This window comes from Saccopteryx leptura, chromosome 5 (assembly GCF_036850995.1).
Source record: "Saccopteryx leptura isolate mSacLep1 chromosome 5, mSacLep1_pri_phased_curated, whole genome shotgun sequence".
In the NCBI taxonomy this organism is placed as follows: Eukaryota; Metazoa; Chordata; class Mammalia; order Chiroptera; family Emballonuridae; genus Saccopteryx; species Saccopteryx leptura.
This window is the reverse complement of record NC_089507.1, coordinates 215171936-215191925: the sequence shown is the minus strand read 5'-3', so window position 1 is coordinate 215191925 and position 19990 is coordinate 215171936. Positions and strand designations below refer to the sequence as shown.

The following is a 19990-nucleotide window of genomic DNA, read 5'->3' as shown; positions in this document are numbered from 1 at the left end:
TGCTTGTGGGCTTCCTGGAGCCGGAGGCATGGGTCTGGGTGGAAAAACTGGCGCTAGACTAGGGTCTGCAAAGGCCCGAAGAGAGCATTCCAGGTAGGAGGAGCAGCAGTGAGTCAAGGTGTGGAGGCGGGAAGGTCCAGCTCCTGGAACCACCCAACCGGACGGACGCTGGGCCAGCCAGAACGCAGTCAGCGGGGGGTCTCCAGAGGCAGGGCCCCCGTGGGTGGGGAGCCACTGTGCGGCCTCTGTCTCCAGGCTGTGGCTCGGAGCCCTCGGGGAGGTGAGCGGGGCGCTCCCACGCCCCTCTAGGGCAGGACGTTCCCATGTTCCCATGTTCCCACGCAGGGGCGGCCTGGGGAAGGCTGAGGGCGGGCTCGGGGGCGGGGTACCAGAGCCCAGTCCCTCTGCAGCCCATTCTCGCTTGGTCTCTGGCTCACTCAGCCGCCCTGGGTCTGGCTCTGCCTGCAGCAGAGCTTCAAGGTAAGTGGTTGGGAGCGGCCCCCCCCCCCCCCCCCCCCCCCCCCGCTTCCCCAGCTCAAGCCGGGAGAGTGGGGAATGCGGGGGGGGGGGGGGCTAGGACTCTGGCCCGCTGTGGCCCTTGTCCTGGAGGAGGGGAGGGGGCTTCCGGCAGCTCAGAGTAGAGGACTCCTTGGGAATTACCCCCCTGGAATGGGGCATCATCTCTTTTCGCAAGTGCAGGTGACCCTTTCTCTCTTCCCATATGTGGGTGTCTCCCACCCACTCGGCGCTGATGGGGAGCCCTTCCTTCCCAGATATGGGGGCCACCTTCCACTTACCACACTGGCATACCCTTTCTCAATTACTGGGGGCCCCCTCCCCAGATGCGGGGGCCACTTTCTCTTTCCAGAAGTGGGATACCTCTTAACTCTCCAGATGTGTGTGCTCCTCTTCCTCCCTCTGACCCCGTTTGGTCCTTGTCCTCATCTAAAGACCCTCTGTACCCCATGGGATGTCAGACCCGCGACTCCCCACCCCGCGAGGGCTTGGGCTCATCCTGCCCCCTCCCCCACTAGATCCAGCAGAGCAGGCTCTCCGTGCACGTAGGCAGCCAATTAAGGGGGGAGGAGGGGGCAGACCGCCTGGCAGAGGCCGTGGCAGATGGCCCCAGAGGAAAGGGGGAGTCCCTGGGCCCTGCCTCCTTCCACCTGGACTCCCACCCCATTTCCTCTGCAGTGGGGGGTGGGGGACAAACAAGCCAGGCGGGTTCCCAACCTGGTCAGGCGTATGGAGCTGGGACAGGAAGCAAGACCCAGCCCCCCAGCCCCAAACTTTTCAGACCTCCGCTTAAGAATTAAGTCTCCTGCTGCGGCTCAGATGGTGGATGGAGGTCCCAGGAGGGAGCTCCAAATGTCTAGAACCCCCACCTACCCCCAAAGGGATATCAGACAAAATTAGAAGGGTCAGGGGCCTGAGGGTGACCGTGAAATCCTAGAAACCCTCCCCCCACACCTGTGACAGTGGTTTTTCTGTCTGGGCCCTAAGGGGTAAGGGCAGAGGGCAATGTGGGGGCTCATTCACATACACCCCCCCAGATGTTCTTCAGAGCCGCCTGGAGTCTGGTGCTGAGGAGGCGAAGACTTGGAATGAGAGGGATACACAGTCCGGGAGACACGGGTAAGTCCTGGCTGGACACCCTCCTCCCTCCCCTGACGCCATGACAGGCGGCAGTCCTGTCTGCAGGCTGGCTGCCCCGTGTCCCATGCTGCCCTGGGCGCGTCCCAAAGCCATTTCTGACAATCCCACCCCGGGGTCCAAGAAATGGAGCTCCTGGGGCAGACAGACAACAGCCCCTTGCATTCCAAGCTTCCCCAGGGCCTGACCCTTAAACTTGAGGCCCCTGAGGCCTTTGGGTCCTGGGGTGGAGGTGCTGACCGAACCTGGGACCTTCTTTCCAGACCCTGGCATCGGGGCTAGTCAGAAGAAAGAGTCCTAAAGCAGGACAGACTTCAGCCAGATAGCAGAAGGGCATTTCCGATCGATTTCCTTAATGTCTTGATAAATAAAGAATATTTTTGGAGCCCTTATTCTGTGTGGCAAGCTGTGATAATCATGTTCTACAGAGGCACGTGTTCAGACTTTTACAACCACGTGCGGTGGAGGCTGCGCTCTTATCTCCGTTTCTCAGATGAACCAACTGTGTGGCCCAGAGCCCTACCTAGTCAACGAGCCGGGACTCCGTTCCCAAGGCAGTTCCAACGCTACCCTGGCAAGATGGCACCAGTGCCATCCTCTTGGGTATCTCTGGGGACGATAAACAGAAGCTTTGTTGAGACTCTTCTGGTGCCCAGCCTTTTTTTTTTCTGGACACGTGCACGGAGCCCTTGCGGGGGCATCAGGGGGAGCGTGCAGGAGGGGAAGCCAGCGGTACAGGAACTCTCCGGTTATCAGTTGAACTTCCTGTGTGCCCGCCTGCCCGCCCACCCGTACACTGCAGCACGGGGGTGGGGGGGTGGGGGCGGGGGGGGGGGGTAAAGGTGCTGGCTGAAGCCGGTGAGGAGGAGCTGAGTTTCAAACCCCGCTGACTTCAAAGCCGTGACCTTGATCCCTCATTAAAGGCGTCCGGATATTGGGTGACAGTTTGCAGAGCCCCTTGCACGTCTGTCGGCTCTGGGGGCTCTAGGGTTCAGCTCACTGGGCCTTTGCCCGCCCACCATCTCTGCCTGGCATGCCCTCTACCTCCGGGTCTTCCCAGAGAATGCAGGATTTGAAGACTGGGGGGCGGGGTGGGGCTGAGTTGCAGCCCTGGCCCTGGTCCTTCCGGGTTTGTGAATTGCAGCCGCTCACCCGTGGCTCGTGGCTCGTGGCTCGGTTTCTTCATCTGTGAAATGGAGAGAGCCGCAACACCCGGCTCCAAGTGATGCGGAGGGGAGAGAGTCAACTCACCCCAAAGCCTTCCTTAGTTAGCATGGCCCCTAGCACACAGGAAGCTCTCAATAAATGCAGCTCTCTCTATTACTGTTATGGTTACTGCTGGGATGTCCCAGGGGCAACTGGGACTGAGCTCCTCCCCTGTGCCCGCAGCCCACAGCCAAGGGAAGATGACCCCCTACACCGGTTACCATGCCCAGCGCTCCTACCCCATGCCAGATGAGCCCTTCTGCACAGAGCTCAACGCCGAGCAGCGGGCCCTGAAGGAGAAGGAGAAGGGCAGCTGGACCCAGCTGAGCCATGCCGAGAAGGTGGCCTGTAGGTCTCCGAGTGGGCCCGGGACTGGGACTGGGACTGGCTGTAGACAGTGGGCAGGGAGCAGCTTTGCAAAGAAGGGCCCGTCAGGGAGCAGTGGGCACGGAAAGCCCCCACCAAAAACAGCCCAGAAACACCCAGACACCTGCGTGCACACCCCACAGGGGCGGGGGAGGCTCACTCATTTGTCCACTCTTATTCACTCAACTGTGTGTACAGCCTGATGTTAAGCGATGCTGGGGACACAGGAGTCAATCACCCAGATGGTTCCTGCCCACCAGGGTGCTCCCAGCCTGGGGCGGGGAACGGACAGGGACTGACACAATCCAGACAACTAGACAGCTGTATACAGGATGTGCGGCCAGGGTGAGGTGTGTACAAGTATCTGGGAGGAACCGAAGGAGAGAGAGGAGGATTCCGGGAGGGCGATGCAGAGGAAGGCACATCCAGCTGAATGGGGACAGGAGGGTGCCACTTGACTAGGTAGTAAGAACAGCATGGGGAAGGCCATGGGAGCAGGAGCGTTCTGGCATCACTGAGTGGTGTGAGGGGACCGAGCAGAGAGGGGCAGGAGAGGTGGGCAGGGGAAGCAGGACCCTGACTCTGGGAAGCAGGGGGATGAGTGACCTGAAGTTCTACCCACCAGAAGTGCCCTAGGCTGACTGGCCGTGCTTTGCACACAGTAGGTGCTCGATAAGAATTTGCAGAATGGACAGCATCTGCCACAGGCGGGGGGGGGGGGGTGCTGACCATCCCTGAGACCAAGAGTTGGCCTGGGGTCCTTGGAATGGCGGCACCTGAGGCCCCTGCTCCCTTCCCCACCCCCTTACCTGCATCCAGTGTACCGCCTCCAGTTCAATGAAACCTTTGCGGAGATGAACCGTCGCTCCAACGAGTGGAAGACAGTGATGGGCGGGGTCTTCTTCTTCTGTGGATTTACAGCTCTGCTGATTTGGTGGCAGCGAGTCTATGGTGAGTGGCAGTATCTCGCCTGGCTGCAGCCCTCGGCAATGCCCTTATGAGGCAGCTGTGCTGGCTGGCACTCATCTTGAAGAGTTTTGCAAAGCGGTGTAGGGTGAAGGGCAGAGCACAGCTGCCTCTCTGGCCCTCAGTTTCCCCATCTGTAAAATGGGAATCATGGTGCTCACATCTCAGGGCTCTTGTGAGGTTTTCATGAGAAAGAGCTATAGGCCAGTGCCCGGCAAGTCATTACGAATGATGTTGTGTACTACAGGATGTGTGGCTAGGGTGTGTTCAAGGGCCTGTGAGGACCCAAAGGGGAGAGAGAAGGAATCCGGGAGGGCCACCCAGAGGAAGGCACATTGCAGCTGGCTGTGATTAAGCATGAATTTTTCACTACATTGTTTCTGCTGCTATAACAAAGAGTCCCCCGCAAACAAGTGCTTAAACAAGATAGAAGTGTTCTTCTCTCACCAAGAAAAGACTAGGGAGAGAACGGGGACTCCACAATGTCAGGCTTATTCTTTTTTTAAATTTATTTTTATTTTTTGTATTTTCTGAAGTTGGAAATGGGGAGGCAGTCAGACAGACTCCCGCATGCGCCCAACCGGGATCCACCCGGCATGCCCACCAGGGGGCGATGCTCTGCCCATCTGGGGCAACCAGAGCCATTCTAGCGCCTGAGGCAAAGGCCACAGAGCCATCCTCAGCGCCTGGGCCGTCTTTGCTCCAATGGAGCCTTGGCTGCGGGAGGGGAAGAGAGAGACAGAGAGGAAGGAGAGGGGGAGGGGTGGAGAAGCAGATGGGCGCTTCTCCTGTGTGCTCTGGTCGGGAATCGAACCTAGGACTCCTGCACGCCAGGCCGATGCTCTACCACTGAGCCAACAGGCTAGGGCCTTTTTTTTTTTCTTTTTAAATATTTTGCTTTTATTATTGCTCTTTAAAAAACATTTTAATCAAATCACATTTCTTAGAGAAAATTCACTCAGGATTCTAATGAATTAATTGTTTTTTACAAGCAACTCTCAAAGAAAATGGAATTTATGGGAGATTTTCTTACTGACTCATTAACGCCTTGAGATGTAGTGTTCTAGTTCTCGAAATTTTTGCTCTCTTTTCTTCTGTCTTGTTGCTCTGCCATTTCTAATGTGCAGCTTCCTTCTTGACATACAAGACAGCTGCTCTGGCTCTGACTACCGGCTCAGTCTACATTCGAGCAAAGAGAAGAAGGGAGCCTGACCAGGCGGTGGCGCAGTGGATAGAGCATTGGACTGGGATGTGGAGGACCCAGGTTCAAGACCCCCGAGGTTGCCAGCTTGAGCGCAGGCTCATCTGGTTTGAGCAAGGCTCACCAGCTTGAGCCCAAGGTTGCTGGCTTGAGCAAGGGGTCACTCAGTCTGCTGTAGCGCCCCCCCCCCCCCCCCCCCCGTCAAGGCACATATGAGAAATCAATCAATGAACAACTAAGGAGTCACAACGAAGAATTGATGTTTCTCATCTCTCTCCCTTCCTGTCTGTCTGTCCGTCCCTCTCTCTGACTCTGTCTCTGCCATCAAAAAAAAAAAAAAAAAAAGAGGGGAAGAGAGGACACACTCTTGTTGCATGCACCCTTTCTGCTCACATGCTATTGGCTAGAAGTGATCATGTGACCTGGGAAATGTAGTCTTTCGCTGGGCTGTCACATCCCAGCTGACCCATTTATTACTATAGGAGGGTGATTCTTAAAGTGTAGTTCCTGGACCAGTAGTTCATTTGGGAACTTGTTAGAAATGCAAATTCTCAGCCCAATTCTGGATCTCTTGCCTTGTCTCCTCAAACGTGAAGGCACCTAAAATGCCCCATGAGGGCTTCAGCTTTTAGGTTAAGTAATATCCTGCTCAGATTTTTTATTTTTTATTTATTTATTTATTTATTTATTTATTTATTTATTTATTTATTTATTTTTGTATTTTTCTGAAGCTGGAAATGGAGAGAGACAGTCAGGCAGACTCCCGCATGCGCCTGACCGGGATCCACCCGGCACGCCCACCAGGGGGCGATGCTCTGCCCACCAGGGGGCGATGCTCTGCCCCTCCGGGGCGTCACTCTGCCGCGACCAGAGCCACTTTAGCGCCTGGGGCAGAGGCCAAGGAGCCATCCCCAGTGCCCGGGCCATCTTTGCTCCAATGGAGCCTTGGCTGCGGGAGGGGAAGAGAGAGACAGAGAGGAAGGAGGGGGGGGGGCGGGGGTGGAGAAGCAAATGGGCGCTTCTCCTATGTGCCCTGGCTGGGAATTGAACCCGGGTCCCCCGCATGCCAGGCCGACGCTCTACCACTGAGCCAACCGGCCAGGGCCCTGCTCAGATTTTTTAAATGAACACCCCTATCCTACCTCTTAATCCCAACACCTTACAGGGAGTCAAATAAACTATCTCATCCTGGAAGCCTCCCAATAAGTGGGAGCAAACTCAGTAATTATAATTATAGTAGCTAACATGTATTAGGGGCTTAATATCTGTCCCACATTGTGCAATTTTTTTTTTTCTTTTACAGAGGTAGAGATAGACAGGGACAGACAGACAGGAACGGAGAGAGATGAGAAGTATCAATCATTAGTTGCGACTTCTTAGTTGTTCATTGATTGCTTTCTCATATGTGCCTTGACCGCGGGCCTTCAGCAGACCAAGTAACCCCTTGCTCGAGCCCAGCGACCTTGGGTCCAAGCCGGTGAGCTTTTTGCTCAAAGCTGATGAGCCCGCGCTCAAGCTGGCGACCTTGGGGTCTCAAACCTGGATCCTTCCGCATCCCAGTCCGACGCTCTATCTACTGCGCAAATTGGTCAGGCGCAAATTGTTTTATAAATATTAATTCACTTAATTCCCACAGCCTTAGTGGAGAGGACCTGGTTTTGACAGATAAGGAAACAGGCTCAGAAAGATAGAGACTTTGTCTGTTCAAGGTCACACATCAAGGGAGTGGTAGATCTGAGATTTTTTTTTTAAGTGAAAAGAGGGGAGATAGTGAGATAGGATGTGCCCTGACCGGATCCACCCAGCAACCCCTATCTGGGGCTGATGATCAAATCAATTGAGCTATTTTTAGTGCTTGAGGCTAATGTGCTCAGACCAACCAAGCTATCCTCAGTGTCCGGGGTCAATGCTTAAACCAAGTGAGCCACTGGCTGTGGGAAGAGAAGAGAGAGAAGGGGGAGAGGGAAGGAAAGAGAAGCAAATGGTTAGTTCTCTTGTGTGCCCTGACTGGAAATCGAACCGTGGACATCCATAAACCAGGCCCTGTCCCTACCCCCTGACTTCCGGCAGTGTTCCCTGAGAAGCCTGTCACGCTGACGGACGAGTGGAAGGCCAAGCAGCTCCAGCGCATCCTGGACATGAAGGGCAACCCTGTGCAAGGCCTGGCCTCCCGGTGGGACTACGAGAAGAAGGAGTGGAAGAAGTGACATTGCATCCCACATCCCGGGCTGTTCCCCCAGCTGTTCCACCCTGGCCCAGAGTCTATGGAGCACCCTACTCCTCTCCTTCACCCCAATAAAGCTGGCCTGTTCCCTTCTGCCTTCAATCTCCACGTCTGTCTTTACCTGCCATAAAGCCTACAGCATACCCCAAATTAGGCAGTATAGTAGGTGAGGGGCAAGAACAAGCCTCTTGACAGCTAGTCCAGGAGGGCTTCCTGGAGGAGTAGGGCCAGGGCTGAGCCTCAAAGGATAGGTGAGATTAGGAAAGGCAGGAAGGAGAAGGGAAAGCATACCAGGTGGAGGAAATGGCCTGAGCAAAGGCAGGACGCCACAGATTTGGTGGCTTAAACAACAGAAATGTGTTTTCTCACAATTCTGGAGGTTGGAAGTCCAAGATCAGGTGTAGGCAAGGTTGGTTTCTTCTGATACCTCTCTCCTTGGCTTGCTGCTCATACGGTCTTTCTTCTGGGTTCCTATCCCTGGTCTCACTCTGTGTCCTGACTCCTCTTCTAATCAAGACACCGGTCAGACTGGGTTAGGACCTTCCTTAATGGCCTCATTTTTAACTTCATCACCTCTTTAAAGACCCTATCGTCAACTACTGTCACACTCAGAGGGATTAAGGATTAGGACTTTAAGCCTGACCTGTGGTGGCGCAGTGGGTCAAGCATCGACCTGGAATGCTGAGGTCACCGGTTCAAAACCTGGGCTTGCCTGACCAGGCGGTGGCGCAGTGGATAGAGCGTCGGACTGGGATGCGGAAGGACCCAGGTTCGAGACCCCAGGGTTGCCGGCTTGAGTGTGGGCTCATCTGGCTTGAGCAAAAAGCTCACCAGCTTGGACCCAAGGTCACTGACTCGAGTGGGGGTTTACTCGGTCTGCTGAGGGCCCGCGGTCAGGGCACATATGAGAGGGCAATCAATGAACAACTAAGGTGTCACAACGAGGGATTGATGATTGATGTTTCTCGTCTTTCTTCATTCCTGTCTGTCCCTATCTATCCCTCTATCTGACTCTCTCTCTGTCCCTGTAAAAAAAAAAAAAAAAATTAAATAAAAAACCTGGGCTTGCCCGGTCAAGGCACATGTGGGAGTTGATGCCTCCTGCTCCTCCCCTTCTCTCTCTCTTTCTCCTCTAAAATGAATAAATAAAAATAATTTTAAAAATTTCTTAAAGGATTAGGACTTTAACATATGAGTTTGCAGGGGACACATTTCAGCCCATAACGGTTGGGTTGAGGATTATTCTAAGTGTGTCCTTCTTCTGGGACCAGCAGAAATCTTGGACATATTCTTGTCATGGTAGAAGTCTGCTGGCGAAGACACATTCTGCTGGCCAAGACAAGTGCCATGGTGCTCCGGTGACTCTGGGTAGATACCACCCTAAAACTTAGAGGCATAAAACAACCGTTGTATCATACCTGCCACTTCTGTGGGTCAGGAATTCAGGCAGGGCACGGTGAGAACTGCTTGCTTCCGCGCTATAATGTCTGGGGCCTCAGCTGGAAGCAGAGGCTGTGGCCACAATCTTCCGTAGGTGTTCTCATTCACACTTCTGGTGGCTGATGCTGGCTGTCAGCTGAGGCCTCATTTGGAGCTGTCAACCAGAACACTTCAGGGGGTCTCTGGGCGGGCTAAGTTGGGCTTCGCCAAAGCATGGTAGGTTGGTTCCAAGCGAGCAAAAGAGAAGTGTATGACTTTTTTTTTTTAGATTTTATTTATTCATTTTATTTATTATTTATTTATTAATTTTAGAGAAGAGAGAGAGAGAGAGAGAGAGAGAGAAGGGGGGAGGAGCAGGAAGCATCAACTCCCACATGTGCCTTGACCAGGTAAGCCCAGGGCTTCGAACCAGCGACTTCAGCATTCCAGGTTGACACTTTATTTACTGCATCACCACAGGTCAGGCAGGCTATTCATTTTAGAGAGGAGAGAGAGAGAGAGAAGGGAACAGGAAGCATCAACTCTCGTATGTGCCTTGACCGGGCAAGCCCAGGGTTTTGAACTGGCGACCTCAGCGTTCCAGGTCGACGCTTTATCCACTGCACCACCACAGGTCAGGCCAGAAGTGTATGGCGTTTTTATGATCTGGCCTCAGAGGACACATGGCGCCACTTCTGCTCAACTCTGTTGGTCAAGGCACTCACAAAGGTCCTCCCAGCTGCAAGAGGGCGAGGAGAGAGACCTCCCTGCTCGATGGGAAAACATCAGGGTCACAACATAAGATGCGAGATGCTTATGAGACAAGAAGTACTGCGGTCATCTTTGAAAAATACGGGTTGCCACCCACAGTCCAGCGCAAGGTGGACGGGCAAATTAATGTCCTCCAGCCAAGTGCATGTGGAAAGCGTGGGGAAGGAAGGCAGACTTGTAAGGAAAGAATACAACTTACCATACAGGTGTACAAATAACCAACAAGCCTGACCTGTGGTGGCGCAGTGGATAAAGCATTGACCTGGAACGCTGAGACCGCCAGTTCAAATCCCTGAGCTTGCCTGGTCCAGGCACATACAAGAAGCAACGACTGTGAGTTGATGCTTCCCGTTCCTCCCCACCTTTCTCTCTCTCTTCTCTCTAAAATCAATAAATAATATCTTTTTTTTTAAAAAAAAAGAAAGAACCAACACAAAACTGAGGTAACAGAAGCTAAAACTGACCCCGTTATGTTGGAAATGGATTGAAATTCAAACAGCGGCCCTGGCCGGTTGGCTCAGTGGTAGAGCATTGGCCTGGCGTGCAGGAATCCTGGGTTCGATTCCCGGCCAGGGCACACAGGAGAAGCGCCCATCTGCTTCTCCACCCTTTCCCCTCTCCTTCCTTTCTGTCTCTCTCTTCCCCTCCCGCAGCCAAGGCTCCATTGGAGCAAAGTTGGCCCGGGTGCTGAGGATGGCTCCGTGGCCTCTGCCTCAGGTGCTAGAATGGCTCTGGTTGCAACAGAGCGATGCCTCAGATGGGCAGAGCATCGCCCCCTGGTGGGCGTGCCGGGTGGATCCCGGTCGGGCGCATGCGGGAGTCTGTCTGACTGCCTCCCCGTTTCCAGCTTCAGAAAAATACAAAAAACAAAACAAAACAAAAAAGAAATTCAAACAGCATAAAAATGTGACGTTTAGATAATCAAATCTGACCTGAAAAAAAACCGGACCAATTGGAGATAAGGAACAGAGCAGACAACGCACAATGGCAGGAAACTGGTGAAATCAGACGTGGGCTAAAAATGACTGAGAAAAGAATGGCATCCTCCTAGTGGCATTTACTCCACGAAACCATGCGGTGTCATTTGAATTTTATTTTAGAACTCCTGTTTGGTTTATCTATACTGTTTAATTGTTTGTTTGTCCCTTTGACTAGCTTTTGGGCTGGTTGCTGTCCCTATAACATTACATGTACATAACTTATCACGGTCTACCAGTGTCATCAGCTTCCTACTTTGAGTGAAGTGTAGAACCCTTCCTTTAGGTCCCTTACCCACTTTTGTGTTGCCAGGCGGGGGTGGCATGCCACGCTCCCAGCGCAGTCTCCGTAGACACTGTGGGGTCCGGGGGCAGCGGGAGAGGGCTCATTCATGGCCAGCAGAGAGAACAGTATCCCACAACACCCCACGTGCTGGGTGGGGGTGTTAGGAGGAATTCTAGGCTCCTTGCTTGGCCTTTGCTTTTCAAGGGTATTTGGCTGAAGTAGAGCTGTTACTGTCTAAAAACTTTCTGTCTTGCTAGGTTGTTCCTTTCCTAACCCTTTGTCTAGACTGCAGGGGTCCCCAAACTTTTTACACAGGGGGCCAGTTCACTGTCCCTCAGACCGTTGGAGGGCCGGACTATAAAAAAAAACTATGAACAAATCCCTATGCACACTGCACATATCTTATTTTAAAGTAAAAAAACAAAACGGGAACAAATACAATATTTAAAATAAAGAACAAGTAAATTTAAATCAACAAACTGACCAGTATTTCAATGGGAACTATGCTCCTCTCACTGACCACCAATGAAAGAGGTGCCCCTTCCGGAAGTGCGGCGGGGGCCGGATAAATGGCCTCAGGGGGCCGCATGCGGCCTGCGGGCCGTAGTTTGGGGACCCCTGGCCTAGAGAGAGCAGGCTTCTGTTGGGGTTGTTTTTGCTTTTCTGTGTTCGTTGGCTTTTTAGGGGGGGGGGGCGGGGGAGACGTAGCCAGCTCTAGTTTCTTCGGCTCCAAGTCTGGGATCTCGGAGGCAGAACGCAAACCTGGGGAACTCAGCACCACGTCATTCCTCGGGTCCCGAGGTCCCCCGCTGGTCGGCCCTCTCTCTACCTTTCACACTTTTTTTGGGAGGGGAGACAGAGACAGAGAGAGTCAGAGGAACAGATAGGGACAGACAGACAGAAAAGGAGAGAGATGAGAGAGATGAGAAGCATCAATTTGTTGCGGCACCTTAGTTTCTCAGTGTTTGCTTTCTCATATGTGCCTTGACGAGGGGGCTACCACAGACTGAGTGACCCCCTGCTCGAGCCAGTGACCTTGGGCTTCAAGCTGGTGAGCTTTGCTCAAACCAGATCAGCCTGCGTTTAAGCTGGCGACCTCGGGGTCTCAAACCCGGGTCCTTCGCATCCCAGTCTAATGCTCTATCCACTGCGCCACGCCTGATCAGGCCGGAATTATTTTTAATGCTTGTTTTAGGTATAATGTCCTGGGATTTTAGTTTGACTTAGCGGGTGAAATAGGGAAAATTCCATCTGCTCCACATTTCTGAAAGTGAAATTACAGAAGTGGGGTTATTTGTTCTGGGGTTTCCCCCAGTCCGCGTTTTACAGATTGCTTTGTCACGTGTTATTTATCGTGTCCCTCTGTCCCCTGCATTTTCCATCCAGGGTGGTGAGATTTAGAGGCTTTGGGCAGAGTCAGAGTCAATTTTTCGGCATAAATATTTCATGGGTGTGCTGTGTTCTCTGGCTGGGAGCCACAACGCGGCCTCACTGTCACTGTGTGCCGTCTGCAGCCTTCTGCTGGTCACTGTAGATTCATTAACTGCTCAGGGGTACATATGGCTTTCAAATTATTAAAAGATGCCAACCTCAATTAGAGTTTTTTTGTTGTTGTTGTTTTGTATTTTTCTGAAGCTAGAAACGGGGAGAGACAGTCAGACAGACTCCCGCATGCGCCCGACTGGCATCCACCCGGCACGCCCACCAGGGGGCGACGCTCTGCCCACCAGAGAGCAATGCTCTGCCCCTCCGGGGCGCCGCTCTGTTGCGACCAGAGCCACTCTAGCGCCTGGGGCAGAGGCCACAGAGCCATCCCCAGTGCCCGGGCCATCTTTGCTCCAATGGAGCCTCGGCTGCGGGAGGGGAAGAGAGAGAGAGGAAGGAGAAGGGGAGGGGTGGAGAAGCAGATGGGCGCTTCTCCTCTGTGCCCTGGCCGGGAATCGAACCCGGGACCTCTGCACGCCAGGCCGACGCTCCACCACTGAGCCAAGCGGCCAGGGCCCTCAGAGTTTTGAACATGAATTTTTTTTTTTTTTGACAGAGAGTCAGAGAGAAGGATAGATAGGGACAGACAGACAGGAACAGAGAGAGATGAGAAGCATCAATTCTTCGTTGTGACACTTTAGTTGTTCATTGATTGTTTTCTCATATGTGCCTTGACCGTGGGGCTACAGCAGACCAGGTAACCCCTTGCTCAAGCCAGTGACCTTGGTTGGGTCCAAGCTGGTGAGCCTTGCTCACACCAGATGAGCCCGTGCTCAAGCTGGCGACCTTGGGGCTTCGAACCTGGGTCTTCTGCATCCCAGTCCGATGCTCTATCCACTGCACCACCGCCTGGTCAGGCTGAACATGAAATTTAAAGTATGGGATACTATTATTTTTTTTCACCAGTCAGACTGATAAAGATCAAAGTGTGTTAACACGGGTGTGGACCGGGTATGGGAGACGGGCAGCTTTCCAGGACGCCTGCTGTGGCTCTGGCCATCAGAACGACAAGTGCACCCTATTCCCTTAGGCCCCCAGATTCCACTTCTGTGACTATTCTGTGGGTTCACACCCATGTGTGCGCAATGAGGGACACATGAGATTGTTTACTGCGGTATTGTTTGGGTTAGCAAAAGCGGACACCTATCACATTTTCCTCCCCCAAAGCAGCCTCCCGGCCGGTGTGCCACAAAGTTCCACAAGTTGTGGCCAATGTGCTCCGGCCATGTGCCCCAAGCCCACCTTCAGAGGTCACACGCAGCTTTGGCAGACAGGCCTCATTGGGGGGAGGGCAGGGGAGGGACAGGCATCTGCGTCTCTTTGGTCACAGGTTTACGCTTGGCCCCAGCAAGCACAGGGTCTGGATAGGTAATGTCAAATGCCGAGGAGAAAGAAGCTAGGAGCAGCCCGCAGCCAGTGCGGGGTGGGATTTGGTGAGTAAGTACCTTGTGTTCTTGCCCGGAGGATGTTCCACAGGTCTTTCAAAGAATCTCCTGGGAAGGGGCCCCGTGACCTGCAGTGGCACTGTACTTGTCATCGAACACTGCACTGGCTTACTGACCTTCCCGGCCGCACTGTCCTCACTGTCCTGCAACCACGACTTAAACGCCTTCCACCTGCATCCTGATCTTAGGCTCTGCTTCTGGGGGATGTGCATTCTGAGGTTAGAGTGTGGGACTGCCAGAGCCCTGATAGTGAGGGGTGGGGGTGGGGGTGGGGGAAGGGGAGGCAGAGGGGGAGGGGTCTGACAGCACAGCCTGATAAAATTTATATAGCAATTACGGTGCCAGATACCATTCTCAAGCAGTTTTATAAGCATAGCATCTGCATTAAATCTGAATAACCCCTCCATGGGCAGGTGTAATTGTCACCCTCATTCCACAGGGAAGCAACTCAGGCACAGAGAGGCTGAGCCATTTGTCTAAGGGCACCCGGCTAGCTGCCCCCGGCCGGCAGTCTAACTGCAGCCTTGCTCCTAACCACTAGGCTAGCCTGTCTCTCCGCTGTCCCAGGGTGAGCTGAGCACCACCGAGGTTGGGTTCTTCCCTCCTGAACAACACAGTGTAGTTGTCAACCGTGGAGCCCTCGGCCACCCCATCCGTCTGGGAAGGCCACACACCCTCCGCCAAGCCCGTGGGGCCCCTGAGGTGTTTGTTCTCCAGGTGCCCAGGGCACTTAGCCCGCAGCACAAGTGAGACCCACGTGCCTGGCGGGGGTGGCCAACCAGAGGCAGTGGGATGTTCCACCACACAAATGCTTTGCAAATAAGGGCCTGGCTATGTTGCATGTTTATGGTTATTATTATTTTTACAACGCAATAGGACAGTGCACAGTGTTCCTCAAGGTCACTACACTATGTTTATATTCTTTTTTTTTTTTTTTTTTGTATTTGTCTGAAGCTGGAAACGGGGAGAGAGAGTCAGACAGACTCCCGCATGCGCCCGACCGGGATCCACCCGACACGCCTATCAGGGGCGACGCTCTGCCCACCAGGGGGCGATGCTTTGCCCCTCTGGGGCATCACTCTGCCACGACCAGAGCCACTCTAGCGCCTGGGGCAGAGGCCAAGGAGCCATCCCCAGTGCCCGGGCCATCTTTGTTCCAATGCAGCCTTGGCTGCGAGAGGGGAAGAGAGAGACAGAGAGGAAGGGGGGGGGGGGTGGAGAAGCAAATGGGCGCTTTTCCTATGTGCCCTAACTGGGAATCGAACCCGGGTCCCCCGCACACCAGGCCGACGCTCTACCGCTGAGCCAACCGGCCAGGGCTGTTTATATTCTTTTAAATTTTATTTTCAGAAGACATGTTTAAAATGTTTATGTTCATTTGCTCAGTACCTTAGTGTCTTAATAATAACTGCCCCCAATTATTTTAAGATTGAAGCATTAGGGAAGGGAGTAGGGAGGGGAGTAAAAAGGGACAAATATATGATGACAGAAAATGATCTGACTTTGGGTGATGAGCACGCAACACAATCAACAGTTGTAGGGATGTTCACCTGAAACCTATGTATTGTTATTGATCAATGTCAACCAATTAAATTTAATTTCCAAATTAAAATAAAAGGATTGATGTATTAAAATTTTGTAGTGCTTGACCAGGTGGTGGTGCATTGGATAGAGCATCGGACTGGGACACAGAGGACCCAGGTTCGAAACCCCAAGGTCGCCAGCTTGAGCGTGGGCTCATCTGGTTTGGGCAAAGCTCACCAGCCTGAGACCAAGGTTGCTGGCTTGAGCAAGGGGTCACTCGTACTGCTGTAGCCCCCCCCCCCCCTGTCAAGGCACATATGAGAAAGCAATCAATGAACAACTAAGGTGCTGCAAGAAAGAATTGATGCTTCTCATCTCTCTCCCTTCCTGTCTGTCTGTCCCAATTTGTTCCTCTCTGTCTGTCACACACACAAAAAACACAAAACACAAAAAAACTTTGTAGTAAGACCATTTAAATTTTATAAGAATTCACAAGACTCTTTATCATAGATTTATTCAAGCTACTTATTCATGTGTGAACCTACTGAAAGAATTCTAACATTAGTGCATAGATATTTATTTTATTATTTATTTATTTGTGTGTGTGTGTGTGTGTGTGACAGAGACAGAGAGAAGGACAGACAGGGACAGACAGACAGGAAGGGAGAGATATGAGAAGCATCAATTCTTCGTTGCAGCACCTTAGTTGTTCATTGACTGCTTTCTCATATGTGCCTTGACCGGGGGCTACAGCAGACCAAGTGGCCCCTTGCTCAAGCCAGCAACCTTGGGCTCAAGCCAGCAACCCCGCACTCAAGCTGGTGAGCCCACGCTCAAGCCAGCAACCTCGGGGTCTTGAACCTGGTTTCTCTGCATCCCAGTGCAATGCTCTATCCACTGCACCACCGCCTGGTCAGGCAGTGCCTGGATATTTATTTTATTTTATTTTTTTAAAATTTATTTATTTATTTATTCATTTTAGAGAGGAGAGGGAGAGACAGAGAGAGAGAGAGGAGAGAAGGAGCTGGAAGCATCAACTCCCGAATGTGCCTTGACCGGGCAAGCCCAGGGTTTTGAACCAGCAACCTCAGCATTTCCAGGTCGACGCTCTATCCACTGCGCCACCACAGGTCAGGCCCTGGATATTTATTAAAGGTCAACAATGATATAAATTTATAGAGATCATATGAGATCATTTCTATTTTTTATATATTAAGGAAAAGTTCTTGCCATGCCTAAGTAGCTCAGTTCAGTTGGTTAGAGCATTGTCCCAATATGCCAAGGTTATGGGCTCCATCCCTCATTAGGGCACATATAAAAATCAACCAATGATGTCAAGAATAAGTGGAACAACAAATCAATGTCTCTCACTTTCTCTAAAATCAATAAATAAAATTTAAAAAAAGAAAAAGTTCTTGTTATATTTGCCTCATGACAAAGACTGTGATGATGGAGAGAGAAAAATGGAGAGCTGAACATTATGTACTGAATTTGATCATGAATATAAGTTGCTGATTTTTCTGCAGGACTTGTTAATTTAAAAACTTTGCGCAAGTAATGCACACAATCATTATTTTAAACTTGTATAGAATGCAGAAGAGTATAAAGAAGTCCAAGTTAACTTTCAACCCTTGGCTTGCTAAAAATTAAAAAAAAATTTATAGTGATATATTTTAAGATTTTTAAATTTATTTATTGATTTTAGAGAGAGAGAGAGAAAGGTGTGGGGGGAGCAGCAAATATTCACTCATTGCTTCTTGTATGTGCTTTGACCGGGCAAGCCCAGGGTTTTGAACTTGTGACCTCAGCATTCCAGGTCAATGCTTTATCCACTGTGCCACCACCCGGCAGGCAAGACCAGCTTTCTTAGAAATAAAATGTAAAACGTATTCGGATGTTTTAAAGTTAATACATCACATCTTCTCTCTGAAATATGTTCTTTTTAAAAAATGTATTGTTTTTCATTTCTCTCATTAGAAAACATAAAAATGGCATGAATTTTTCCTCAGGACCTACGCCGTCTGAAACCCCTCCCAGCTTCCCTTCTCCAATATCTTGTGCGTGTGACAGGGCACGTTTTAGATTGGAAGTGAGATGTCTCGTTAAAATTTTTGCAAAATACTACACAGCTAGAAAAAAAATAATGAAGTTGCCCTGAGTTAACTGTTGCAGCTGCATGATGAGTCTGTAGGCATTAACATACCCGTGGAAACTTCTGGAATATTTATTCTTTAGGGGTAAAAAGCAAGGCACAGTGTGTCTGTTACCATTTGAGTATAAAAAAATAAAAAGAGAGAGAGAGAAGCAAACTATACTGATATCTATGCATTTGCCTGTATGTGAGAAGACGTTTCTGAAAGGATATCGAGAATCTGGGGAGGGTACTGGAGTGGCCAGGGGTACCCAAGAGCTGGGAATGGAGACGTCAATACGGTGAGCAGAAAGGACACAGGGGAGAAAGCTGGACAGGGGGGAGCTAAGGTGAGGAGCCTGCAGAGAGGGCAGCACGGGGTGGGCGTGGCTTTCAGGTAGCATTCTCCGGGCACCAGGGGGCAGTGCAGTCCGCTCATGGAAGCGGGTGCGGCGGAGCGCTGGAGGCGGGTCCCGCCTTCAGGCCCGCCTCCCGCCCAGCTGTAGCGCCTGGCCCTGGAGGCCTTGCACGCTGTCCCAGAGCTCTCCCGGATCTCCCGTCGCAGCCACGTGGAATTTCGCCCTTGCTCCTTCCTCCTGGGGAGTCCACCTATTGGTGGGGTCATCACTGCAGCTCCTCCTCCCCCCAACAGCCAGTCCTCCCCCAAGCTCTGTTGGGTTATCTCCCTCAATCCCATCGCGTGATAGGAGTACTGTCCTCATACCCATTTCACAGAGTGGGAGTTGGGGCATTAGGGGCTGGCACTTTGCTCAAAGGCAAGGAGTGGTGACCCAGGATACCCACCTGGTCTTTCCATTCTCAGAACCAGAACGTTAACCAAACCACGTCTTCTTTCCCATTTTGCTCCTCCTCCAGAACCTCCTTTGAACGGAAGCCAGGGGCATTTCGGGGTGCTCAGGGTGGCATATCCTTCCCTACAACCTTCCTCGGCTCTCGCTGCCCTTGGGATCAGGTTCGGTCCCCTCTCCCCACCCCTCTGGCATCATCTTGACCCGGGAGCCCCCCTCAACTCCAGACACACCAACTTTCCTTCAGCCTGAAGAAAACTGCAATCTGTGCACTTCATCAGGACCCCTCTCCTTGCTTCCCCCCTTCTTTCAGTTAACTCAAGTCCATTCTTCAGGCTTGGGCTCTGAGGTCAATGGGGAGCCTGCCTGATTCCCAGATATACTCGGGTTCCATATCACATGCTGTTTAAACACTCATTATGAACCTCTTGGGTGATACTGGCCTCAGCGTGCTTCATTTTTGTAACTGTAATGGCACCAGTTTCAAAAACTTGAATCACCCTCGATTCTTCTTACTCTAGAGCTCACGACTCCATCAGCTCATCTGGTGAGATCTGCCTTTAAAATTCTCTCAGGTCAGATTGCTTATCTCCTCCTCCACGAGGTCCTTCAGGTCTTGCCACGTGGTCATCCTGTTCCCACTTTTTTTTTGTATTTCTCTGAAGTTAGAAGCAGGGAGGCAGTCAGACTCCCGCATGCGCCCAACCAGGATCCACCCAGCATGCTCAGATGGGTGCTGCTCTGCCCATCTGAAGCGTTGTTCTGTTGCAGCCGGAGCCATTCTAGCACCTGAGGCAGAGCCATGGAGCTATCCTCAGTGCCCGGGGCCAACTTTGCTCCAGAGGAGCCTTGGCTGCAGGAGGGGAAGACAGAGGTAGCAAGGAAGGAGAGGGAAGAGTGGAGACGTAGATGGGCGCTTCTCCTGTGCACCCTGGCTGGGAATCAAACCTGGGACATCCACATGCCAGGGTTAAGCTCTTTCTACCACTGAGCAAACCGGCTAGGGCTGAAAAAGCTGTTTATATCTGTCCATCTGGCTGTCTCCCTCACTAGAATGGAGGCTCCATAAAGGCAAGGACTTCACTGACTACAGAATCCCATGTCGCCTGGCCTGTGGTGGTGCAGTGGATAGAATGTTGACCTGCAACGCTGAGGTGGATGGTCCGAAATCCTGGGCTTGCCTGGTCAAGGTACATGCAGGAAGCAACCAATGAACTAAAGGGAAGCAGCTATGAGCTGATACTTCTCCCCCCCTCTGCCCCCCTTCTGTAAAATAAATAAATAAAATCTTTTAAAAAAGAAAGGCTCCCCGGTGTCTAAGACTGTGCCTGTGGCTATCTGACTGTTTCTCCCATTAGAATGTCGGCTCCTGAGGGCAGGAAATAGCCTCCCTGTTCACAACCAGCCCCGGTGTGAGCACAGAGTGTGCTCAATAGAAACCCCATCAGTGTGCGGTGGAGAAACTCAGGACCCGAGGGAGAGACTCTCCAAGGTCCTCCCAGCGGGCAGTGGAGCCTGCACCAGGAC

The 19990-nt window shown here is 52.0% G+C and overlaps 1 protein-coding gene across 5 annotated transcripts; it reads left to right on the top strand.

The window, feature by feature from the left end:
• COX4I2 (cytochrome c oxidase subunit 4I2) lies at positions 1–19707 on the top strand. Of its 5 annotated transcripts, none has more exons than XM_066384137.1 (5): positions 1–93; positions 1554–1635; positions 3043–3207; positions 4045–4176; positions 19517–19707. In XM_066384137.1, exons 2-5 carry the CDS (start codon positions 1554–1556, stop codon positions 19675–19677), a joined length of 540 nt encoding a protein of 179 aa, XP_066240234.1. In that variant the 5' UTR covers positions 1–93; the 3' UTR covers positions 19678–19707. The 5 variants fall into 5 exon arrangements, with proteins under 5 accessions (XP_066240234.1, XP_066240237.1, XP_066240233.1 ...); XM_066384140.1 differs by lacking the exon at positions 1–93 and adding an exon at positions 145–280; XM_066384136.1 differs by lacking the exon at positions 1–93 and adding an exon at positions 341–480.
• Positions 19708–19990: the final 283 nt, after the last annotated feature.